Genomic DNA, 26,379 nt, shown 5'->3' on the forward strand with positions numbered 1-26,379 from the left:
TCCTTTCTTTAGTTAGCCATCTTCTATGTACCCTGCCAATAAAGAAGGGCCTTCACAGCCAGGGCCATGCACATCCAGAATAAGGAAGAATAAACTCTTCCGTTTGGGCAGAGGTTTTCAGATGTTCTTCCTGCTAATTATAAGTGTGAGACAAGAGAATGAAATCACATCACAACCTAGATTACTTGACTTGTGTGATTTGGGGGGAAAGAAAGTTAAATAGAGATGCTAAATGAGTGCCTGTATCATATTCTGAAAATTCCCCTAAATTGTCAACTGCTTGTTATGCTGTCTTGCCCTTTTAACCTTTGTACAAGCTTTACCTGCCATAAGATTTAACACTTAAAGGAACCTAGGAAGCCTAAACTGCTCATTTCACAGCTGAGGAAACAGAACCAGAGAGAATTGACTTGACTAATAAGCTCATACAAGTAGGAAGCAGAGCCAAGATTCAAAACCAGGCCCTTGATTGCCAATTCAATGCTCTTTCCATGGCACTATTGCCTTTTTTAGAGATTCTTCTCTAGTTCTCTTCTTACTAGATATAAGCTTCTAGTTGGTCACAGTACCCATTGTGTTTTCCATTTCCAAAATTTTAGTGTAGTAGAAAGAGCACTTCATTTGGACTTTAGAAGACCTAAATTTGAATCTCAGTTCTCTTGGGCCTATGTAACAATGGATGTCATCTTTCTTCTCTGAAAGGAAAACTTAGTTTTCTCCTCTGTAGAATGAGAGGGACTGGACTAGATCAGAGATTCCAAGTGAAGAATGGTTTTTACATTAAGACGATTTAAAAAATGCAAAAGCCATTCCCTGGGGGCAATAGAAAAAAAAGGCAGTGAGCCAGTTTGCCAACCCCTGGACTAAATACTTTCTAGGCACTGTTTCCTTCCTAATGATGGAAGGAAACCAAAATATTCTCAGTTGTTTTGTGAACTTGATGGTTGATCTAAAATTCTTGTCTCCATCACTCTTATAGTTGGATACATCTTGGATGAGGTAGGACTATAGTCATTTGACTAATGGCTTAACAAACACCAGAACTCACACAGCCTTCAGAGCTGACTCTTTGGCTGGCATGTGCTTATTAAAACAAGACTGCCATTACTCAGACTGGGCCAGGCACTGGGGCTTTCAAAGAGGATGAAGATATTCCTGCCCTCAAGAGCAGGGGCTCTCCCAGCCTGGTTGGGGAGACAGGACATACACAAAAAAAGATAAGTAACTGCCAAGGGCTGGGTGCTTTGAGGCCCGTCACTCTGAACCTCCCTGGGAGCTGCCACCTTTGAACTGGAAGGATGGACAGGCCATCCTTGGGGTTTTAGTCAGTAATTTTTCTCCTCAGTGTTTGTACTTTCTCTCATTGTGCTGGCTGCAAGCAGTGCACACCTTCATGTGTTTATTTTACAGTGTGGAAAAGTATACACTCACTGAATTTGGAATCAGAAGATAAAAATACTGAGTCAGCTACTTAGGCACTTAATGTATGACTTTGAACAAGTCACTTCCCCTTTCTCAGTTTCCTAATCTATAAAATAAGAAGGTTGGTCTAGATCTTGGAGAGCCCTAACAGTTCTCAGTCTGTAATCTCTGGATTCTCCTTCTCCATAAAGGGTCTTCCTAGTGTTGTGGAAGCCTCCTTTCTGTCTCTCTTTAACATTCACTGGACACAAGTGCAGATTACTATTACTGTATCTTCACTCTTGCTACAATACTGACCTACTTCCTTTTCCCAGTTATATGTTAGATTTTGTATGATCAGAATGCACTACTTTTTATATGCAAGTAGTTATATTGGTAATATCTTTCATTCCCCTTAACATCAACTATGGTCTCTCAATGCCTCATTTTTTTTATGTCCAACCAGTACTATCTGCCTTGATACTTCTGAAAGATTTTTATATACATTTCCCCAGTGGGTTTTCACAAATTCAGGTGAGGTAAATGCTATTACCGCTTTATTTTTTACATGAGGAAATTGAGGCTTGGAGAAGTAACTTGACCAAGGTCACATTGATAAGTGCGAAGCATAGCCAGAATGAGATGGCAGGTCTCCAGAGTCTTAATCCTGCTCTATCCCCACTATATGTTGTTTCTATATTCTCCTTATATGTTGTAGCTTCTTAGTGAGTGAATGAATGAATACATCCTCACCTGTCTTCTTCACCATCTTTGGTTCTATGTGACTTAGATATTTCCAAGAAACAAAATAATTTTTAAATTCTTCCCTTCTCCATAGATCTGACAGGTAAACTGTTCTATGTTTCACTGATACCACCCTTTTTATCTAAATCATGTATCCATTTTTACCTGATCTTTGTATAGGATGTGAGATGTTGATCTATACCTAATTTTTGCCATACCATTTTCCAGTTTTCCTAGCAGTTTTTGTCAAATAGTAAGTTCTTATATCTTTGGGTTTATCAAACATTAGATTGCTGAGGTCATTTACCCTTACTCTTATTTTATTTCATTGATCCAGCAAATTCATTTTTAAAAGGCAAAGATTTTGTCACCATAGAGGCTCTTTAAAAGCACTACTCACAGGTACCAGATTCCCTTTTTAAAGAGGCCCACCAAATCTTTGTTGGGTTAAGTATACAGCATCCCAGGTTAACTGTTTCAAAGGGATCAGTTCATTTGTATGTGTATCTTATTAGATCTAGTGTAGGGGGCAAAAATAGCTCAGGCTTTCAGTGGTACGATTTACAGAGATAGTATTAGCAAACAGTCTTAGAGAAGGCTGAATGTGTAGTCTGACATAAGAGCCCCATAGGGACCACCCGAGGCTTTGTCAGGCAGGTATGGGTCTTTCTCTGAGCCAGAGGGAGATATAAAAAGTTGTAAAAACTGCTTCTTGAATGGCTCCTGGTTTCTGCACATCTAAACTCAAGCCCATTTTCATTCCTTTTTCAATCTCACATCTGTTTCAGTTGCCAGCCAAATTCTAGTTGCAGATCACCTAACATCTCTAGACCTTAGGATACTCATCTTTAAAATTGTGGAGTTGAACGAATGGACCTCTGAGGCTCTGATGCACTGTCTCAAAGGATTGCCCACACCAACAAAATCATGGTACTTTGAAGAAGTAACAGTTATAGTTGTAGTGGTGATTTCCATAGCTTTAAAAAAAATCCTTACCTTCTGTCTTAGAATCCACACTAAGCATCAGTTCTAAGACAAGAGTGAGGACTAGGCATTTGGGGTTAAGTGATTTGCCTGTGGTCACACAACTAGGAAGGGTCTGAGGTGAGATTTGAACCCAAGTCCTCCTGACTATTAGCCAGGCTCTTTATCCACTGAGCCACCTTTCTGTAGCATTTTTAGATTAACAAAATATTTTCTTCACAGCAACTAGTATCCAGTACACTTACACAACAGTGCAGGAATCACTCTCTTCTAGTATTTAGATGAGCAAAGACTCAAAGAAAGTAGGTAATATGCAGGTCACACAGAACTATTACTTCATCATTATTCATATCATACGGTGGGATCATCAAAAACTAAACTGAATCAGAGAGATGCTGTTTTTTTTATCCTTACATACGTAAAGCTAGAATTTTTCCAGATGGTAGATGATAGTTTAAACTCTATTGCTTTGTGTCAGGCAAGAGCTGAAGCTGGAAGTCATGAAGGCCATCATGCTATCTATCAGTGAATAGTGCTTGTGATTCTCATACTATATAGTCCTAACCATTAGGGTTTGGGAAAATGTGACTTTTCTACTATGGTTTGAGTGACATCTGACCATCCCTTCCTTGGTAGTTTTGCTTTTGGCAACAGCCATCTGGAGTTCTTGTACACACTGGGGAAAGTAAAAGATGACGGCCAAGACAGATACCAGAATGTTGCCCAAACTCCTGCAGCCTGACTGGAGATCCACTTGGAGATTATTTCCCTAATATTCAGGAAAACAGCTTCTGCTGTCGTAGAGCCTTTAAAGCTGAGGGGACCTGAGAAGACATCTGGTCCTCACTGTCACCCCGTGCAAGAATCCCCTCAATCTGGAGGGATTCAGGCAATCTCTTGCTTGTATCTCTCTGGTGACTCCTGCAGCAGCCACTTTCAGAGGAGTATGGCTCTGAGTATTATTGAGTTTGTCTGATATTCCTTTATATTTTGTATTTCCCTGATAACTGTGCATGTTGTTTCCTTCATATAAGCTTTTTGAGGATAAACACTGTCTTGATTTGTCTTTTTATCCATAGTACTCCACACAGGACTTGGAGCACCACAGGCATTTAAGAAATGTTTATTGAATGAGAACCAAAATAATGAATTGGACTTATTCTGATGACTTAGGAAAGTTACATTGAGGCAGATTTCAGCTTCCTTTTTCCTTCTTTCCTCCCTTCCCCAAAGAAAAAGCTTGCTAATAAGAAATTTTTAAAAGCAGAATGAGTAAACTTATTAATAAGTAGCTAGCATTTATATAGTGCCTTAAGGTTTACAAACACTTTACAAATATTATCTCTCCTTTCAACCTCACAACTCTGAGAAGCGGGTGCTGCTATTATCCCTATTTTACAGTTTAGGAAACTGAGGCATACATTTAAAGGACTTGCCTAGAATCACACAGGTGAGTATCTGCAACCATATTTAAACTTAGATTTTCCTAACTCCCAAGTCCACAACTTCTATCCACTGTGCTAACTGGGTACTACTAGGTAATGACCTGATCCTCACTAGAGATCTTCAACGTCTAGATGACTAAGAGGTTGAAGTGTTCTAGAAAAGATTGCTGTTCAAGTCCAGGCTGGACTAGAACTAAAACTATTCTATGAATTTTTTTGCAACTCTGAGGTTCATTTTTGATCCCTAAAGAAAAGATGCACCAGCAAGAATGAATATACTTAATCCTCAAGAGAGGAGCCTGTGTCCTGTAAAGTAGCCTTACTCTCCTTTAGGGTGACTGGGCAGGTAGCCTGACAGATTCCTGAAGACTTTATGACTTACCAAGTATTAAGGCCAGCTTGTCACTATCTTTCGGAACATTTTCTAATTTGTTGAGGTTCATGAAATGCCAGGAAAGTATAAATGTGGGTCTACCCAGGCCCCTGAATTTGGTATCTAGGGAACTGAGTACCTGGATCAACCAATTTCAGTTTTTAAAATGTGCAGAAAATGGGTGCAAGGGATGGCAACAGTGGATTAATATAAAAGTATTATAATTCTTTAAAATCAGTATCAGAGGTATGAAAGCTCAGAATAAGTAGAGAATTTCCAGGAAAGCTAAAAGCAGCAGACATCAGGGCTTTTTTTTTTTTTTTTTTCCTAACCTATATTAGGAAATGAAAGCCAAGGACTGCTTCAGAAGGTGAATGGGATGAAGAAAAGAGTATAGAACTTATTTTGCATTGTTTTCTCTGCCTAAGAGAAAGGATTTGGTTCTGTCCTTTCTGGGGTGTATGGGTTTCTAAATTTTGGAACCCGAGGAGACTGAGTAGGCCAAATAAAATGTGGTACAATCTTGCCCAAGTGCCTGTGCTATCAGATACACTCCAGTTTTCTCTCTGTTCTGCTATGGATTGAAAAATTAAGATTGTTTTTCTTTTTTTTTTTCCTTTTTATGGGGGGTGAAGTCTGTCCAGTCCAGCCCTTCCAACTCCAGCTCCAGTTCGGATTCCAGTTCAGATTCGGATTTTGAGCCATCTCAGAACCACAGTCAAGGTCTGTTACAAGAAAGGGATATCAGTAGAAATGACTTGTAAATGTTTTTTAAGAATTTTTGAGATCCAAAATTTATTTGTTGGGCCTAGAGCATTGGGAAACCCTGTCTTCCCATCGTGGTTACAGCAAAGAGCTAGATGGGAAAGGACAGAAGAAAAGTGTTTTTTGGATACTCAGACAAAGGTTGTTAAGAAAGTAACCATACAAAGTTAATTACTAGGGATTGCATATGATAGGTAAAGCCTTGCACATTGCTCATTAAAATAGCTGCTCCCTTTGAATGAACTAAAAGTCCCCAGGCAAATACAAAGAATTATTCAATGTTCAAAGGCAAAAAATACCTTAACTAAGAAAATCTACCCCCAAAGCCCATAAGGTTTGGGGGGGGGGGTGTTTTCAATACATGATAGACAAGGTTTCAAGAAGGAAGGCCAAACCCCAGTGACTAAACTGCTATCAAAATTATTGTACTATGTGTGATGTGTCCATATATTAAACTTTGCAAACAGAATTAAGCAAGCTACCAAAGTACTAATCTGAAGGCAACTGTTGATGTAGCAGATCACTTGAAAATGTATGATGATTTTGTATTTTATAGTTTTGCCCAGCACAATAAAGGTAAGTAGGGGGAGAGTGAAACTACCCAGGGTGGAGGACAGGTGTATTTTTTCCAATTGATTTTTCTGGTTGTGACTGGGCTGGGTGCCAGGTGTGAACCTGAATCCTGTTTCTTTGTTATTCAGTACCAGCTGACTAGAGTGATGGGGTGGCTCCTTTTCTGCCCAACATCAGCTCTGCCAAATGCCCCTACCATTGAGCCACCAGAACCCAGCTTTCTTCTTTGGGCTTGTCAATTTTCAGCTGTCAAACCATATGCCCACTTGCTTGCCTAAAACCGTGTCAACACCAGTAATTCAAGCATGAAATAACCTAGATTTTAATTTAATGGTTTGGTGAGAAAAGTTCCCTTTTCATGAGAAATTTGCACATTAATGCTAGCATGCAGTTGTCATTTACTTTCTTATGGTTTTTGCCTTCCCTCAAAACTCACTAAATTCAGATCACAAGAAGATGGAATTTTTCTTTAAAAGGTTCTAGTTGAGGGGGCAGCTGGGTAGCTCAGTGGATTGAGAGCCAGGCCTAGAGACAGGAGGTCCTAGGTTCAAATCGGGCCTCAGACACTTCCCAGCTGTGTGACCCTGGGCAAGTCACTTGACCCCCATTGCCTACCCTTACCACTCTTCCACCTATAAGTCAATACACAGAAGTTAAGGGTTTAAAAAAAAAAAAGGTTCTAGTTGAAAATAATACTCTTAGCAGACCTCTTGGGTAGAGAGCACCTTTTAACCCGTAGCAAAGCCAAAGTTTAGAAAAAAACTTCCTAGATAGTTTATTCAAAAAATGACAAGTCATCTAGAATATTCCCTCAAGATAAATGAATATATAATAGAGGGCCTCAAGCATGGGGTCCACATAAAATGCTACTTTCCTGGCATGCCCCTAATTTCTTGATTGCCAGATTCCCTTACATCATCAGGAGGGAATCTGAAGAAGTTTGGAGTTTCCAGTCATCTTGAGAATTTAAGGCTGGGAGTTAACCCATATAAACTGATCAGCTATCTTACTGACCCTATAGGCAGGACATAGACCAGACCTGAATAGAGAACCTCTTCTTTCTAATATATTTGACTAAGGATTTCTCTTCCCTGGTTTTAGGATTTGTTTTTTCATTCTATCTCTTATGCTGCTTAATTAATTTGAGGATTCTGGTAGGTTCTTCTCTATCTGTTCCTATCTATCAGGGTTTGGGAAGACAGCAAATCATAGAATTTTCTAAATGGAGGGAATCTTAGAGACCATCTAATTCAATCCTCTTATTTGATAGACTGAAACAGGACCATGCAACCCAAGTAACAAGGGCTTTGTGTCTCTCTGTTGCTATAGAAACAAGACTATAAACCAGGTGCTGTTTGTAGGGAATGGGAGCTATTCTTAAAAGAGGTGATGCTCAACTAAGAGTGAATGTGATCACTGTGAATGGAGATGTAAATAATGACCTTGACCAAGAGAGTTACGTGACATTTGCCATTAGAATAAAGACGTTGCCCCCAGAGTGAGGGTACTATAGGTTATGATATGCATTGTTCTTTGCTCCTCCTAGTGGGGGTGGGGGGGTGGGACGCCTTATCATTTCTCTCAGCCTCATGGCTCACACTGGAGTCTTTGATCTGAATGCTTCAGATAAGAAGAATTCTTCCTTATTTTTTCTGCCAAACTGGAGACTTTGTAGCTGTGGACCTGGGCTCAGGCTGGACCTAGACATTTCAATTTGTAGTCAAAAAGGTAGGAATGGATGTTTGGGTAAAGTTGGAGTCGAGTAGGTCTGAGTTTCAGAATGAACTTATGGGAACCATATATTCATTTTTATCAAACTTTCATGCAGTAAAAAAGAGTGCAAAAGACCATTTGGTTTCGTCTCATCTTCGTATCTAATACAGTGAGGCTCTGACCATCAGGGTAAAGCTATTTGGGAGCAGGATTTTTTGTGGGCTATTAAACATCTGTTGCATTATCAGATTCTTTCCAGTTCTTGGTGCTGTGTAATAGTGATTTCTATTAAGGCTGATATGTTTACTGTTGTCTTTTCTCATGTTCCCCATAAAACTTAGGACCCCTCCGTTCTATGGTGGAAGATCTGCAATCAGAGGAGTCAGATGAAGACGATTCCTCTTCTGGCGAGGAGGCCACTGTCAAAACGAATCCAGGCAGGGATTCCAGGTGATAAAAAGAATCCAGGGATTTGCCTCTTCCTGTCTATAGTCTAGAGTTAGTCAGACCCTTTTACCTTGCTGTTTCTGTAGGCTATGTGACATCTGGGAGGAACTTTATTTAAAACATAGTGTAATGGGTGGAAGGGACTTGGAGACTCAGATTCTCAGAACTCAAGGATATCATGTAACATAGGTTCTTCAAGCTGGCAGAAACCAAAAGAGACTTCAGAAGTCACTTCTTTTCTAGACAGGCAGGAAACTGCCACAAAAATGGGGTGGGGCTTATTTATTTAGTGAAGCAATAGTAGTTCTAGGACTGCAATCCAGGCCTTTTGATTTCTCTTAATCAGAAGTAAGATGTAGATCCAGCCTCCTTTAGAGCCAAGAAAAGAGAGATCTAGCCCGCATGGAGGTTTTATCTGATATGAGGCTTTGGTCAGGGAGGCCTCCCCCAAGATTCAGGATTTAGACCTTCTTAAATTTCAAAGCACAAAGTGTTTTCAAGTGATTTCTCCCTGATTCTTACAGTCTACCCTTGAAGAAGACAGCTTGATAATCCAGGGGAAGAGCCTTGGATTTGGGAATCAAAGGTCTTGAGTTTGAATCTTGGCTGTGCTACTTATTACTCCTACTCTTTGGGCCTTAGTTAACTATCTTTTAAGTGACTTACTGATCTCTATTATCCCTTCCAGCCCTACGATCCTAAATAGACAGGGAATAAATTCCCAGTTTCTCAGTCAGCTCTCTCTGTGACGAGGGCAAGCAACTGAGCATTCTTTTAGGCTGTTATTTTTGAACACTGCTTAGATTGGTCAAGGTCTATATAGCAGCCAGCTCATATCTCTTACTATGAGCCAGCAACATTCTGGTTACATGTTGACAGGCTATTTAATGTATCCGGTGACACTATTGGTTTTCTTGTCTGTTGGCATTTAGAGTTTACACATGCTTACTTGACAGACACAGCAACCATCCCACTCTGTGTTGGCTTTGGTCTCTAAAATAAAATGCCCTTGGAAGCTTTGGGTAGAAGTGGCTTTCTGGCTTAATTTGGCTTGATTCAGCTATGTGTGGGGAAGATCTCTCGGCCTTTGTGACTTTTTGTCAAGAAGTCTACAAAAACACTTGAGTTTACAAAGTCCTTTTTGGACCCTGCTCTCCTTCCTCAACAAGAAGTAGTATGTATGAAGTACTTACCTGCACAATCCTACAGTAGATACTAGGAATAGACAGAAATTAACACAAGTCCCTAATTTCATGGCTTGGTAGAGAAGATGATTAAGATAGAAACATAGATAATTATAAGAATACAGTATTGCATAATTAGTGCATTAGGCAGGTCTGTGAACAAACTTCCAGGGAACAAGTTGGCCAGCTACCAGATAAGGAAAAGCATTTTATTTGACCTTCAACAGGTGAAGAGAAGGAAAGGCATTCCTTGTAGAGAAAATAGCCTTAAGGCACTATAGATTTCTAGATTGTTTCCAGCTCACAAGGTGAAGCTAAAAGCCCTAGCAGGTCATTCTGTACTTCATAGTACAGACTCTGACCTGCCAGTTTGCATAATTACTGTGGGCCCTGGATGCTGGGAAGGATTTAATTCCCTTGATATAATAATTCTCAAACCTTCTGAGTAAGTATGGATTTGAAGTGGAAGTTCTGAGCTGACAGCTGGTCCCAGGGACCTCTGAAGATGTAGTGGCATCAGCAGCACAGTGATTTGTTTGTTGGTGTGGGAACAGTATCATGTAGTATACATTGTGGCCCCACAAGAGCATGTGAATAAACTGCTGACCTGTACATCCTCTCCTTCTCTCTGATTTTCAGGTTGAGTTTCAGTGACAGTGACAGCGACAACAGTGCAGATTCTTGCCTGCCCAGTCGAGAGCCCCCTCCTGCTCAGAAACTGCCTCCAGCCAACAGCAAGGTATTTGGGGAGGAAAGAGAGGAGACAGATAGTGCTGAACCTTTTGTCTTTTCAGTCCTGCCCTTTATATCCATTCCTATTAGTTTTTTCATCAGCAGAAAAGGTTTATGATAGATGTGCTTATTAGGAAGCCTCACTTCAATGTCTCTGGGCATTTAAGTCCTAGGAACCCAAGATGAACTTGTGATCATAGTGGATTTATTCTTATGGTGCCTTAGCATTGCTACTAGAGTCTGCACTAGAGTATGAAGCTGTTAACAGCAAAATCTCAGGGCCTTCCCTAGTGGGGAATTAAGTCACAGAGTGTATGAACTTAATTTACCTGGAGGGGAATGAGGTTAAGTAGTTTGGCTTCTTTGAGAAATACTAAAATTTTGTAATTCTGAATGCAGGATTAAAGATGCATTGACTAGTCAGCAGTTCATCAGAAAAAGGTTAGCAGATTTTAGTGGACTACAAGTTCCATTTGAGTCACTAGTATGAAGGGTAGTTCATAAAGGTAATACTGTTTTAGGCTGCATTGATAGAAAATATACCTAGGACATGGTTGTTGCTAGTCTTTGTGTACTCTACTCAAAAGGCAAAGGATTAAGGTAGGAGATAGTAAAAACTCCTCCCCCTGGAGGCCATCAGGTCCACTGCAATGGAACCTCAGAGATCCAAGCCAGACTGCAGAGACTGAGCAGGCACTGCCCCTTCTTCAAAGTGCCCTTTGTTCAAGGGAGCTCTCCTCAAGGGTGATGTGGTGTGGGATCTTTGAGGTCCTACCCGGGCTAACAACAATAACAAGCATTCCTGTATACTTGATGATTTACAAGACACATTACCGACATTATTTATTCTGAGCTTCACATCAACTCTGGGAAGTAAAGAAAACATTCTGTAGGGAAGGATCCTAAAGCTTGAAGTGGTTAAGTAAATGCCAAGGATCACACATCTCATAAATATTGAAGGTGGGTCTAGAACCCAGCACTCTAGCCAATAAACCCCAAGGTCTCCCTACAATAACAACCGACTTCTACAGCATTTTAATGTTATAGAGCCTTTCCTTACCAAAAACTTGTGAGGTAATTACCAACAGAAACATTCACATGCCAAAAGAGAATTCAAAAATCATGTTACATAAGACCATAACTTCATCATGTAAAGATAAATTTACATATTAATTTTGACAAAAATAACAAAAATGACCTGTTGGCTTGTGCTCCCTATGTTGGTATGGGTTTTCTTTTCAGATTGTTCTTCGGCAAACATTAATTAAGCACTGTGATAACCCCCTGGGGATTCAGTGAAAAGGCCAAAGCATAGCTTCTGCCTTCAAGGAGCTCCCATTCAGATAAGGGGAAGAGCATAGGTGTTCACATATACCTCCAGAATATAACCTCAGAGCCACATGGAGGCAGCAGGAAAGGCCTCCTGCCAGAGGTGGTTTGAACTGAGGGTGGAAGGAAGCTGTGGCTTTTGAGAGGAGAGGTGAGGAGGGAAAGTGCCACAGGCAGGGACAAAAGCCATGCCATGTGCCAGTGGTTGGATGGAGGTGCCGGCTGGCTGAATTTTGCAGCATGCAGATGGGAATTTCGTAAATGTGGAAGCCTACACAGAGGGATAGGAGAGAGCATAGAGTAATAAATGCTGAAGAAGTTTATATTGTTCAATAATATTGAAGCTTAAAGCTGCACTGAGACTTTGGGAATACTTGTATTTGATCCTAGGGGTTCAGTAGGGAGCTGGGGGATGGGGCAGGAGCTTTGCTGTAAGAAAATCCCTTTGGTAACTGGGGAGGATGCACTGGAGTTGGGACAAGCTTGAGCAAAGGGAGAGGAGATCAATTAACATTATGTTTACATACCTTTAATTAGGGTCCTTGGGCTGCCAGATTCATTCTGCAGTGGTCTTCCCACATTTCTTTGTAATTTTCACACATGTCATTTCTTTTAGCACCTATACATAATTGTGTTCTATACTATAGTGTCAAATCATTCTCCAATCTTTGGACATAATACCTGAAACTTTAAATAAAACTGCAACTTTTCTTGTTTAAAACCTCTAGGCATCTGGAAGGAAGAGTCCAGAATCCTGCAGTAAACCAGAAAAAATTCTAAAGAAGGGAACATATGACAAGGTGAACAGGGTTTGGGACTGGGTCACACAACAAAGGTCATGAAGGGGGCAGTCAAGAGAGGTCAGGCACATGTCCTATCTGAAAACTGTAGGGGTGGGAGAAAGATTCAGTGTTAAAATTTCCCTTTCTCTTCTTTGGGCTTTAAAGATCTATCCCAGGTGAGGCTAGTGTTCAAAGAGTTAGGGTCCAAGTCTTCTAGCCTCCTCACTTTCCTTTTTTGGAAGGAAATGGAGCTGGCCACAGTACAGATTGTCAGAAAGGAAGACTTTATTAACTGCAAGCTACTTCTCCTGAACTATTTAATAACCCCACTTTAATTTCCTGAGGAGTAAGCATCATCTTTGTGCTTGAAATACCCAGATGTGAGGGTGGAACCCCAAGTTCTCTTCTTGCCTTGGGAATGGTCTACAGATAAATTCCCCTTCATCTCATCTTCCCTGCTCCTCAACCATCTTAGAAGAAAGAAGTGGGAAGCCAACTTTTGGGGTAGTAGGGGAGATAGCCTGGAGAATTACCTGAGTTCACCCAAGTTTCCCACTGCAGGCCTACACAGATGAGTTGGTGGAGCTTCACCGGCGGCTCATGGCCCTCCGTGAACGCAATGTGCTGCAGCAGGTATCAGTCATCAGTACCTTTCTCTATGGTCCCTTTGGTCCAGATCCCTGGGACAGAGTGGGAATCTACCTAAAGGACCAGAGTTTGACCATTAAGATGAGGCAGGAGTGCTCCTTTGGGTGATGGTTGGATCTTGTGAAGACACCAGAGCCTTGTGTGTGCCATTCAGGAAGACAGCTTGGGTCCTTGTCTGCCCTAGAGTTAGACAACCCTAGTGTTCCCCTGAGAGCTAGGTACCTCAGGTACACGTACAGAAAGTAGGTTTTGTTAGTTATTGTAGAGTAGATGAGAGTATGGGGGGATCCCTTGCCAACAAGGATTTCTTCACACTCCCAACGTGGGAACCAAAGATGATCCCATACCTGGCTTGCCCTTGGCTACGTGGTATTCCTAACTTAGGTGTGTGGATGTGTTCTTGCTAGGGTTCTTGGGCTGGATGTCAGCAGCCAGACTGTCTTCCCTCACCTAGCCCCAAGGGTTCTCGGTATTAAGCCTCTCTGCCCATGCCCTCCCTCCCTCACTCCCTCTTTTGGGCCTCCTAGTTCTCTCGGTGTTGTGTCTGCAAGATGATGTCTTGTTGTGGCCTTCTCTCTCCCCTAGCTTTCCCTGTTTGTCTTCACACTCCTTAAGTAAGCTCCCCCATCTCTTATAGATTGTCAACCTCATCGAGGAGACCGGCCACTTCAATGTCACCAACACCACCTTTGACTTTGACCTTTTCTCTCTGGATGAAACCACCGTCCGCAAGCTGCAGAGTTACCTAGAGGCCGGGGCCACATGACACTGGGTCCAGATGACGGGCGCCTTGGGAAACCGTCAAACCAGTCTCCCAGTACCAGGAAACCAGTCCCCACAAGTAGACCTTACTCTCTCAATTCACCCGCAGCACTGCCTTAGTGAACAGCCATGCTCTCTGAACGCACAGCTCAACAGGCCCCTCTCCTTAGCTACGGGGAGAGGCCTGGGCACAGGTCTGAGCAGAGCAAGAGGAGCCGAGCATCCCTCCCCCACAGAGAGTCATCGTATTTGGTTTAACTTTGAAAACTGCTTTTGTGTCGAAAAACACATCGGGTCTCGCTTTTGAGACAGGAAGAACTTGACTGGCGCCACAGTAAACGGTTTCTTCACCTGACCTTGAGACCAGCCCCCAAAGCAGCAGCTGCCTTTCCCCAGCTCTGGGGGGAGTGGTGTTCACGATGGGGCCCCTTGGTTTGACAGTTGGGACTTCCTGAGCCGTCTGGGTCGGCTCCTGTGGAATAGAAAACCTGATCCCTTCCCCCCAGCCCATGGGCCTGCCCTATTTCCCTCTCGGAACAGTTTGGTACAAGTAAAATTCCCACCCAGTCTTGGGAAGGCATCAGTGAGTCTCTATGGCAAGGATGCCCTGTGTCTCAGCTGTGAGCAGGGTGGCCAAGCTCTGAGCCTCCCTCCTTCCAGTCTGCTTTAACTGTCCTAGGATTCCAAGCCTCTGTATGCTGTATATATTCTCTATATATTCTATATATGTATGTATGTATGTATGTATGAGCGCCAAGTTGGGCTTCCGATTTCAGGGTGTATGTTCCTGGTCCTTGTTCTGAATCACAGTGGCACATGGGAAGAGGAAGGAAGTTACTAAGGTTTGACTCTGAAAATGGAAGGGGATTTTGGAATTGTTGGGGGAGGTTGGTTTAGCTGCCAGGTCCCAAAGTCAGGGTGAGCCTCCTTTGGGCAAAATGAGTGATGTTGTCCACGCTATTTCTTCCTGTCACCACTGCCTCACTCCTCTGAGCCCTTTCCCATACCAGCTTTTGGCTCTGCCCAGGGAAACCAGAACAAGGAAGCACTGGGATGTGGACGCCTGCCCTGGAACAAGCCATGATTTTAAGGCCTCTCGGCTCAGCCCAGTGACCGCTATGGAGCAGTGGTTTGTACCTGAGGGGAGGGAGCATCCCGACACCCAAGCACACACATGCCTGCCTAGTGAAACTAGCAGTGGTTTCTGAGCACTGACTCTATTTAAAAGCCAGGATAAAGCATGGTTTAAGGCTCTCTCCTGGATTCAGCTCTTGTTCCCTTCTGTTTAGTACTCTTTGAACTTTGAAAATGGAGCTTTTGCCAAATAAGGTGGGAGAAAAGCAAAAGATTGGATCCGACTGAGCCCCCAGATGGTCGGGGCACTGCTCAGCTCATCCCCCTCTGCTCCAGGTAACACTCAGGCTCCTGGTAGCCGGACTCTTTGTCTTCTACCCCATCCTGGTTTCCTCCCTCTCCGTGCCCTCTCGTTTGTCAGCTCTGGCGCTGCTGTTTATTCTGTGGTGATAGATTGATGAGCATGTTAGCATGGGGCCACCTGGATCCACTTCCTGTTCACTAGGTCCCATTGTGTACCACCTTTCCTGACCCCTCACTGTTTCTTTTAATGCCAGGATCTGGCCAGGTCAGTTATTCCCCTGGCTCTGGCACAAGGTTAGATAGAAGCCCCATAAGAACAATGGATCTCCCTACCAACTCAGCATTAGCCCCTTCACCAGCTCTCCTGAAAGCATGCACACCTCCTCCTCCTTGGTGTAGAACAAAGCCCATTTTCCCTTTTCCTCAGTCCTTGCACTTGTGTTTGAACTGTGAGAGCATTTGAATTTCTGTACTGGGAATAGTTGGGGAGAAGACACAAAGCATTTGGGCCACATATTGATGCCCTTTCTGCAGTAGCACCTGAGATACCACTCTCCCCACATACCTCACTCCATCCAGTCACAGCCATGTCCTCACTGTCAACCAGTTGGACTGGGGATAGGACTTCCCTAAACAAGTCTTAGCTCTGGGGAGCCCCCTTGGGGCAGCACTCAAGTCTCTCCTTCCTCGGTGGCCTCTGGCGCTTCCAGATGGCAACTTTCAGTAGGAAAGTCCCATCATTTGAGGCCCCTGAGGAAAATTATAATGGGTGTTTTTCATAATCTGATCAGCCCACAACCACCGATTCTGTGCATCAGACCTCAAAAAAAGCTTCTTATCTCCTACTCTCACTGTCTGCCCTGGATTGGTAGTGACAGCCATATCTTTGAAGTACTAGAAAGTACACACTAAATCTCTTGTACTTCACACTCATGGCAGACATGTCTAAGGGCAGGTTTCCTAGCATCCTCTTAATTGACAATTGCCTTGAAACCAGCCGACACCCTTCCCTCCCACCCCTGGCCCCCCAAAGTGTAAAAAAAAACAACTAGCCTGAAATGAAGAGTGGGCAGGGAGCCCAGTCACAGCCAATAGCTAAGTTGCCAGTGGCAACTTTATAACTGCCACAGTCCTGAGATATCTGTGGCTTCAGGATTTCTTTATTTTTTTTTAAAGGCCCTTTTGGGGGTTCAAGGGCCATTGACGCCAGCCTGTGTTTATTCCCTGAATCGGGAGCAGATTCCTTAAGTACTGGTTAGTCAGAAAGTTGGCTTCCCACCAAGAGGCTTAGACACAAGGAGTGAGGGAGCTGAGGGCAGGAACCCAGCCCTCAGCGTCTTTGTTCTCGCCAGGGAAATGCCGCCACATTGTTCTAACTTACTCTGCTGGATCCTGCCCTGGATTCTTTTCCCTTCCCCACCCCCAACCCCTGAGGAAAAAAAAGTCCCTGTGCTTGTTAAGGTTTGTCAGGTGTCCCTTTGGATGTTGTCAGCAAGTTGTGGGGGGCCTCCCCATGCACTCGTGTGTCTACAGAAGCCCTGGAAGTATTTCAGGAGCATCCCCCACACATACCACACCTGCTTGGGGGGGCCACCCCTACTGGTGAGGACTCTGTGAGACTTGAGTAGGAGAGAGGGACTTGCCTTTGCACTCCTTACAAACAGTATGTAAGTACATAAGCCTCAAACTGAGTGTTAATTCCTTGTATTCTGCTGTGTCTTTGAATGAACAAAAAAAAAAAAAATGCCGAAAGTAAAGGTATTAAATACCTTCTATCACAGGAGGGTTTTTAACAGAACATCTCTGGCACTGAACTAATTAATATGTTCATCTGGCTAGAGACAGACTCCTGGATCAAAGAAATGAGGAGAATCATGTTTGTAATAAGTTACAGGATTGTTTCTGTCCTGGATTTTAAACTTTTTTGTTAAATTGTGAAATTCCAGAGGAGTTTTATAGAAAACAGTGAAATAAAGTAAGATGGGAAAAGTCTGTAGACTGACCAGATTTTTGTTTTGTTATGAATATTCTGGTTCATCACCTAGACTCTTGAAGGCTGCTCCAGGGATGAGAACTCCCCTTATGGAGCAGTTTCAGGGGTTTGCAAAAGAAACTACCCCGTCACCATGAGTGTAGCTTCCACAGCATCTTGACTGTAGGGCCATTCCTGATCTTCCCTAGGTCCCAAACCCTTTTGATCAGATCAGATGGTGCTGGTCTCCCTTGGTGCTCACTCTATTTAAAGGGCAAAGGCATATGGATGAACAGAACCAGTCTGCTTTCTTTATGAACTATGTGATCTTGGATAAATCATTTCACATCCCTCACTACTTCACAAAGTAGTGGTAAGGAAAATGCTCGGTAAACCTGAGCACTACAGATCTAATATGTGAGCTCTTAGCCCAAGCCCCATCCATTTCTGAGGGCACTTCATTTCTTGTGATTCCTGGTGTCAGGTCTTTAGGTCAATCAGCCTTCTTCTCCAGGACTTTCATTCTGATTTCTGTCATGCTCAAACACAGAAGGCTAAACTGAAGAATCTTCTCTAAAGAGATCATTAGCACCAAGGGCTGCCCAGCATCAAAAATTCAAGGCTGAAGGAGACAGTGAAGGAACTCATGAGAAAAGCAAAAAAGAGAACCAGGGAAATATCGAAGGTTGGGAAGACAAGTCTCGAGTTCCAAGACATCAGTGAGGTCAGTGAGGAGTTTGGCCTCATCTTGGCTCATGAAACTGGCTTCACTTGGGAAGGACCCCCATCCTCCCCAGTTTAAAGAGTGTCGTTGGAGAATTTATGAGTAAACTACCAGTAAGCACAGAAGAGCTGGGTGACAAGAAGAATTGGGAAGGTGGCACCATGAGAGAGCCAGGATGGGGCCACAGAACAGTGAGCAAGAAGGGATCTCAGAGGGCCTCTAGGCCAATTTCCTGCCCAGTGGGGGAATCTCAGGAAACTGCCCATTCCACTTCTGCACAGCTTTATTGTTAGGGAGTTTTCCATTACTTTAAAGCAAAATCTTATCTCTACAACTTTTCATAGTCCACATCGGTCCCTATGTTCACTATCCATAAAGGCATTGAGGGTGTTCCATGAGGACCAGGATGGACTTCCTCCACCTTCCCTTGAGTATACTATTGAAATAAGGTTCTTCCTTCATACCCCGTGTTTTTGAAAGGCCAAACGTTTTGTGTGTGTCGATACTCCTTCCAACCACAGATCGTGCTTTAGGGGACTAAGCTTTCTATTGCCTACTGAACGCACCTCGCTAGAGTCTCAACTAACTCAAATCTATTTTGTCCACAGGGACAGCATGATAAACTTTTTTTTTTAAACCCTTATCTTCCTCTTAGAATCCCTACTGTGTATTGGTTCCAAGGCAGAAGAATGGTAAAGGGTTAGGCCATGGGGGTGAAGTGACTTGCCCAGGGTTGCCCAGCTAGGAAGTGTCTGAGGTCAGATTTGAGTCCAAGACCTCTTGTCTCCAGGCCTGGCTCTCAGTCCACTGAGCCACCCACCTGGCCACCCCTGCCCCCACCCCCTTTTAAAAATTTTTTTAGCATGATGAACTTGTAACAGGTGCTTGGGAAGAATTCAGGTAGCCAATGTCTGTGGAGTTCTCCTAGCCTACCTGTCTTCCAACCCTATTAAAATATCCTAGGTAGGCTGAGCTGGCCCTGAAGATGAGCTAAAGGTTAAGAGCATTTTGGAAGAAACAAACTTAACCATCACTCACCAGATATAATAAACATAGATTTGGAATGGGAGGGACTTTGAAGATCAGGTTGAGTCCTTCCCTCCCATTTTACAGGTGAGAAAACTGAGGCCCAGAGACAAAAGTGGGACTTCAGTGGATTCCATCCCCGGGAATGGAAGCTAGCTCTTAGTCCTCACAGGCACCAGGTTTAGAAGCCACCGATGTTTGATCTCGCCGCCTTGGGCTTAATCTAAGCACGCTGCCTCGCCCTAGTCTCAGACCTGACCAGCAGAGTGTTGTAGTCAGTTATTGGTGTTTTTAGTTTTTAGCCATTACCCTATAGCCAAATCCCTTTTCTTTGGAAATGCCTGCCAGGGGAAGAAGCCCAGACTGCTGATTCCTGGGAGTCCTTGAAAAGGTATTGAAATGATGTTGCTTTATGTTCATGAAGCATCTCTTAAGCTTCAAGGGTGCATAACTTTGTCAGGGAGAACACTTGTAACTGGAATTTCCAAGGAGACAGATCTTGGCTTGATATATTAAGGAAAACCCTACAGAGTTTGTGTCCTAGGTTCGCTCTCACTGGGGGTCTTCAGACATAGACTGAATGACCATTTGGGATCTCATTCTAGTACAGACTTCTGGGGTTCTACACTTATGCAATTTTTGTGGAATGATAGGCAATCTTCAAGAGTTGTAAGAGCAGAAAAATTCTTCACCCTGTGGCAAATTTATCATTCAAACTTACAGAAATGGGCATCAGCTCTCATACCCCAAGACTGCAGTGGATGATCCTTTTTATAATCTGCTTATTCCACAGAGCTGAGGATAGCAAAAAAGCAACAAAGAAAATTGAGATGCCATTCCGTTTGTAAACATTCTGAATTTATGACTTCAGTTTCTGGACTTTAAAAGCATGATCCTCTGGGTGCAGTAACATTCGCTCAGGGCTTTGTTCATCAATTTTCATTTATTGTCTTGCATCTGTGAGCTGGATCAACAGGTAAAATACAGGGCATCAGGAGGAAATACTTTCACTAAAATGATATAAAAGGCACGCCTAAGAGGAGGTGAGCTGGGCATGCAATGAGAGAGGGGTTAATAGAAAAAGCTGCAAGTATATGAGGGCAGATCCTCCAGGGAGGATTTGTCAAAAGATATGTACCAGGATTACACAGGACATCCTCGTGGAGGGAGGCCCCACATGGAGACCATAATTCCTTTGTACTATTAATATAAATGACTTTCCATTTATTTGGTTAGAGAGATTTATTGCCACCCTGAGCTAGGTCAAAGGCTTCCCTGATTTCTTATGGAAGGTGATGCTTCATTTTAAACCCTGCTCCTCAAGAAGAGGGTAAACACTGTGACAAATTCAGGATCACCTTCTGGAATCTTCAATCCCCTTCTCCCAAAAGAAGCAGGTAAATTCCTTGACATTCAGCACCAAAAAACAAAGCCAAAAAAAGGTTCTTCATGGGGTCACATACAATCGGTAAAAAAGAAGGGAGTCTTCCCCAGTCAGTGGATACCTGGGCATCCAGACCACAGGTGGAGCTACGTATAGAAACTGCTGATTATCGGTTGGAGCCGTCTGGTGACAAACGTCCGTCTCAGCTTCAAGGTTGGACCTGAAGGAGAGAAGGACAATGAGCAGATCCCATCAAGGTCGAGACCCCTCCAGCCTGGGTGCTGGGTTGTCAAGGACAGAAAGAGAAAAGACAAAATTCTCTTATGGTGCTTTTTCTTAGATTCCCTTGTGTGAGAGAGAAACGAAGACAAAAGACTTATATGAGGAGTTGGCTTAGGAGAAAGTCCCTGGAACTGGAGTCAGAAGACTTAGATTTGAATTCCAGCCCTAACATCTTTGTGACCTTGGGCACACCATTTCTCCTTATAAAATTTGGATTTAGAAAGGATCTTCATTTTACAGAGGGGGAAACGGATGCTGCGAGAGGGAAGGACATACCCCATCATGCAGTTCATATCAGAGCCCAAATCCCAGACTGAAGGCTTTTGCTATCTCTTTAATCGTCATTTTTCTATAAGCGGGATAATAATTCTTCCATTACCTTCCTCACTATTTTGTAAACTTGAAAGGACCAAAGATTTATGGCCTCTTGCTCGTACTGCTGTTCTGATTATGTGGATTTTAAAATTAATATCCAGTAACTAAATATTATATTTTTATAAAGTTTTATTGATAAACTAACAAAATACTAGCCAAAAAGGTATTAACCAGCCCACTCCTAAGAGCAAAAAAAAGAGGGAGGAGTTTACAGCCAACCATAAAACAATAATGTGACCATGCAAACGTGGAGGGGCAGGAGAGATTAAAGGGAATTTGGGGAAATACTAAGGGACCTATGGGGGATGCAGTCCAAGGTTCAAAATCTCCATTTATACAATTGTGACATGACTGAATTCTGAGACATAAGGTTGCCAGAAGACTCATACTGCAAGTGGCCCAAGGAGAATGGAAAGACACCTGAGCAGCGTAAGCAGGCTGCAATTTTTATAACAAGGACAACCTGTATATGGGTGATAACTTCAGCAAAAATATGTATGAACGAACCAAAAGGGAAGTAGGACTAATGATGGATTGACCCTGACAGATGGGCTGCTTCCATGCCACACTGTTCAGTCCATGGAAAACTCCAGCACAATCGGCAGATTCACCATGGGGGCTATATTCCTTGAGCTAAGAAGGCATGGCTAGGTTGTGAGCTACACCCATAGAGGGAATGCTAACCTTGCTACAGATCCAGTATGCCAATGTTTAGGAAAACTCAGATGAGATTGCGGTAACACTGAAAATGGTGGGTTTTTTTTTTTTTTCTGTTTGAAAGTTTTGCTCTGTGCTTGAAAAGATTTGCCTCGAATTGCCTGGCTCTTACCACTTCTGCCTTGGAACCAATACTTAGAATTAAATCTAAGACAGAAGGTAAAAGTTTAAAATAAAAAAAAGAATTAAGCTGCTCAGACTTTACTCAGAACCTCACTCTTCATTATGAACCCAACCTTCAGTGCCTATAGTCTGGAAGAAAGGACCCAGGGAGTTCAAGAGTCAGGAACTCTCTTGACTTGTGGTCCTGACTTTGTCACTGATTTATTGGCCACATTTCCTCTGTAGCCATGTTTCTCCTAAATTGATAAATGGAGTTGACCTTGAGATCCCTGTGGTCCCCTCTAGCGTTAGCAGTTTTATGTTCTAAGGACCCATTTGTCCCTGAAACTTATATGTTCTACATTCCCTTCCAGCTCTAGCATCTAGTAAATGTTCTAAGACTCATTCCAGCTCTGATACTCCAGGATTCTCAAGGGTTTCAGAAAGGAAGGAGGACAGCTCCCACCTACCTAGTTCTCCACCTTTCATTGAGAAGTCCTTCTCCAAGATTTTCCATTTTTGGATTTGGTGAGACTCGGAGGAAGCTTCCTTGTTGACAGCATCAATGCCCTTCTGTATAACTGCGTCAATGGCGGGGTCTTGGTTCTCTATGAGCTCTGACACTTTGGTGGCCTTACTATTATACTTTCTGCAAAACTCGATGGCTTCCGGTGTCAAATTGTTTCGAGGCTCCCCTGTGTCCTCATTCATTACACTCTGTGGGAGAAATCATCCAAACTCACTGGCAATGAATGTTTTACCATGATGTTCCCCCCCCCCCATCACTCACCCTAGAAATGGTTCCAAAGATGGACAGGAAGATTTGCCCTTTCAAAGCCAAAAGACCCTCCCCCACCCCCCCGGAACCAGAGATGATACAAAACCAGCTAGTCATCCAAGAAGAATCCCTCCTGTCAGACTTAACAGCCTTCACTGTTTCCCTGGTATTTGGCAAACTAGTCCATCCATCAGTCAGCAAGCATATAAGTGCCTACTAAGCTCTGGGGACCCAAGGAGAGAAGAGAGCCCTTGTTGACAAGAACATCATTATCCAGTGGGGGAGAGAACATGCAAATAATTAGCTGCAAACAGGATAAACTGGAGATACCATTATCTACAGATAATGGCAGAATGGTCATTAGCATTAAGGGTCATTGGGAAAGCCTTCTTGCAAAAGGTGGAATTTTAGCCAAAAGCAGCCAAGGAATCCCTGATGTATAGAGAGAGTCATGTCATGGGAGACAGTGGAAAATACCCGGAGTGAGGAGATGGAGCATCTTTGTGTTCATCAGTCAAAAAGCATGAAGAACTTACTATGTGCTAGGCACTGTCCTAGTTCCCTGGTAATACAAAATAAAACAGTCCCAGCCTTGAAGGAACTATTCTGTCAAGGGAAACTAGTAAATGAACCAGGGGCAGCGAGGTGCCTAAGTGGATAGAGAGCCAGACCTGGAGATGGGGTCTCTCTGACACTTCCTGTGTGACCTTAGGCAAGTCACTGAACCCCAATTTGCCAAGCCCTTAACTGCTCTTCTGCCTTGGAAGAAGATTAATACCTAGTATTAATTCTAAGACAGAAAATAGGGAATTTTTTTAAAAAACCAAATAAATGAACCAGACCAGTGATTTCATTAATATCAGTGAGTTCCCAGTGAGGAAACTTCTGTTACTGACAGTCTTTGAGAGTGCTTAAGTGAAAAAACCAGCACGTGTCTCCAAAGAGACCAACGAAGGTCATCCTAACACCAAGGCACAATGTGTAAGTAAATACAAAATAAATAAAATATAGTCAACACAAAAGTATGTCATTTTGAGGAGAGGCACGAGCAAATGGAAGTGGTGGTGGTCAAGAAAGACAGTGAGAGGAGCTATTTGAGTTGTGCTTTGAAGAGAACTAGGAATTTCTTCTTTTGGGACCTCTCTGGTCTCATCAGCCAGAATGAAAGTCACCACTAAAAATTTCTAAAATGGATCAAGAAAGGGGCAGAGCCAAGATGGTGGCTTAATTGTGGTGAAAGCTGAAACTGTTCTGAGAATGCTTCTAAACCAATCTTTTAAAAGCTCCTCAAAAGTGGCAGAAAACCACAAAAAACCAATAGCAAAACAAGGAGAGGGGACTTTCCTGCAGAAAACAATGTGAAACGTAGATAGTCAATTTTCATAGGATAAGGAGGAATTGGAAGTAAAACTGAACACAGAGGAGTGCTGGCCAACCACCCCCCCCCCCCCACTGTTCCAGGTTCTGAGCCTTGGCATAGGCCAACTTTGGGATTCTGGGTCTCTGCCCACACCAACAATAGTGCATTCCACAGTCTATGTCCACCCTTTGAAGATTGTTAAGGGAGAAACCAGGGAAAGGTGCCTTAAACAGTAAATATGGGTCCAGGTGGGAGTGTGGGAGACAGGAATGACAGGAAGAGGCCCAACAAGTAGGGAAACTGGGTTATAACGGCTGTTTGGATGTCCGTAACAGAAATGGCTGTTGGCCTCCAACATCAACAAGACAGAGCCTATGGAAGCTGATAAGTAAAGGCAAGAGTTTAATAACACATTTTAATCAGGGACAAACTAAGGTAAAGGATGGGAATAGGGTTTTTCTACACTAACAGACTAAGGGCAAACCACAGGGTCAAGGGAAAGGGACTTAACTACACTCTTCTAACATCTAAGCAAGACAGGGCCCAAAGAAAACAGTACTGGAGTCACAAGGGGAAAGTTCCTCCCAACCTGGTTCCAGCCAGGTTTGGTCAGCTTAGCTGAGGACCTAAGGATGGCTTTTCTTGGGATCTCACGGCTAATCCAGGGATGGTTTCAGGATGCCAGGAGTCAACTCCACCAGAACAGATGATCCAAGGTAGCCAGGTAGGGAGAGAAAGTTTGCAATGCTGTCCACCAGATCACAAACCACTCCCTACTCGGTGCTGCTCTGCAGGTCTGATGTCCTCTGCTGCAAGCCTTCACCACTCTCAGGATCCCAGGGAGTCTGGATACAACTCCCCTAGCTCTGAGATCTCCCAGGGTCAGCAACAGTTTTTGTCCCAACCCCCAAAGAGTCTCTCTCAGGTAGAAGCCACTTCCTGCTTCCCCATTCCATGTAGAATTCTCCAGCCCTTCCTGCTAGGTCCACATTAACTATATATAAACTAATACCTAAATAATCTTCACAAGTCCCAAGCCCTGGCACCAGCCCATGGTGAGGCACAGAAGTCCACAGTGCTTGGTCCTTTCAAGCCTGTGCTGTGGTAAAGCCCTAGCTGTGGAGCAAAATAGCTCATAGTGCTGAGCTTACAAGCCAGCAGCAGGGGAAACAGAATCAGCATCTTTCAAAACTCACAGTCCACAGGCAAAAAACAAAAACCTGGAAAAAGAATCAAACAGCAAAAAAAATAACTAATACATAGAAAAATTTTATGGAGATAAAGAATAAAGCACAGAGTCAATAGGGGAAGGTGAGATACAAGCAACCACATGCAAAACTTCAGTGAAAAATGGGAATTAGTTTCAGGTACTGGAAGAATTAAAAAAAGGAATTAAAAAATAGAAGTGGAAGAAAAATGGGGAAAAGAAATGAAAGTAATGCAAAAAGAAAATAATAGCTTAAAAAGCAAAATTGGGAAAAGGCACAAAACTCCAATAAAGAAAAGATATACTTAAAAAGCAGAATTGATCTACTGGAAAATGAGGCAAAGAGACCCAATGAAGAAAAGAGTTCCATAAAAAGTAGAGTGGACTGAATGGAAAAGGAGGATCAGAAGGGTCATGGAAGAAATTCATTATTTAAAAATTGGAATTGGGCAAATAGATGCTGATGACTTCACAAGACATCAAGAAGTAATAAAACAAAACCAAAAGAATGAAAAATAGAAGAAAATATGAAATATCTCATTGAAAAAAACAACTGAGCTGGGAAATAGATCCAGGAGAGGCAATTAAAGAATTATTGGACTACCTGAAAGTTATGATCAAAATTAAAAAGCTTATACATTACATTACAAGAAATTATCAAAAAAACTGCCCTGATATTCTTGAAAAAGAGGGCAAAAATAGAAATTTAAAGAATCCACAAATCATCTCCTGCAATAAATCTCCAAATGACAACTCCAAGGAATGTTATAGCCAAGTTCAAGAGCTCCCAGGACAAGGAGGAAATACTGCAAGAAACCAGGGGAAAACAAAACAAAACAATTCAAATATCATGGAGCCCCAATCAGGATGGCACAGGATCTGGCAGCTTCCACATTGAGGGATTGGAAAGATTAGAATATGATGTTCTGCAAGGCAAGGGACCTGGGTTTATAACCAAAAATCATCTACCCATCAAAACTGACCATAGTCTTTCAGGGAAAAATATGGTCACTTAACAAAATAGAAGATTTCTAAGCATTCCTGAAGAAAAGACCAGAATTAAACTGAAAATCTGATGTCCAAATATAAAATTCATGAGAAGCATAAAAAAATAAGAAGAAAAAATGTAAGGGCCTCAGTAAGATTAACTTATTTATATTCCTATATGGAAAGATGATGTTTGTAACTCTTAA

At 42.7% G+C, this 26,379-nt stretch overlaps 2 protein-coding genes across 2 annotated transcripts in view; one reads left to right on the forward strand and one right to left on the reverse strand.

Moving 5' to 3' along the window:
- The window catches only part of MLLT1 (MLLT1 super elongation complex subunit), a 129,974-nt gene extending 115,371 nt beyond the window's left edge, over positions 1-14,603 (forward strand). Inside the window, exons 7-12 of the mRNA XM_044685213.1 lie at positions 5,583-5,670; positions 8,340-8,448; positions 10,269-10,368; positions 12,419-12,490; positions 13,034-13,105; positions 13,758-14,603. Of these exons, the coding sequence (XP_044541148.1) occupies positions 5,583-5,670; positions 8,340-8,448; positions 10,269-10,368; positions 12,419-12,490; positions 13,034-13,105; positions 13,758-13,886 (570 nt within the window). The 3' untranslated portion in view covers positions 13,887-14,603. The remainder of the gene's footprint in view (positions 1-5,582; positions 5,671-8,339; positions 8,449-10,268; positions 10,369-12,418; positions 12,491-13,033; positions 13,106-13,757) is intronic.
- Positions 14,604-20,259: 5,656 nt separating this feature from the next.
- LOC123256635 (long-chain-fatty-acid--CoA ligase ACSBG2-like) overlaps positions 20,260-26,379 on the reverse strand; it is a 100,776-nt gene continuing 94,656 nt past the window's right edge. Inside the window, exons 12-13 of the mRNA XM_044685225.1 lie at positions 22,312-22,558; positions 20,260-20,585 (exon numbers count right to left, since the gene is read on the reverse strand). Coding sequence (XP_044541160.1) covers positions 20,512-20,585; positions 22,312-22,558 — 321 coding nt within the window. The 3' untranslated portion in view covers positions 20,260-20,511. The remainder of the gene's footprint in view (positions 20,586-22,311; positions 22,559-26,379) is intronic.

This window comes from Gracilinanus agilis, chromosome 1 (assembly GCF_016433145.1).
Source record: "Gracilinanus agilis isolate LMUSP501 chromosome 1, AgileGrace, whole genome shotgun sequence".
Lineage (NCBI taxonomy): Eukaryota > Metazoa > Chordata > Mammalia > Didelphimorphia > Didelphidae > Gracilinanus > Gracilinanus agilis.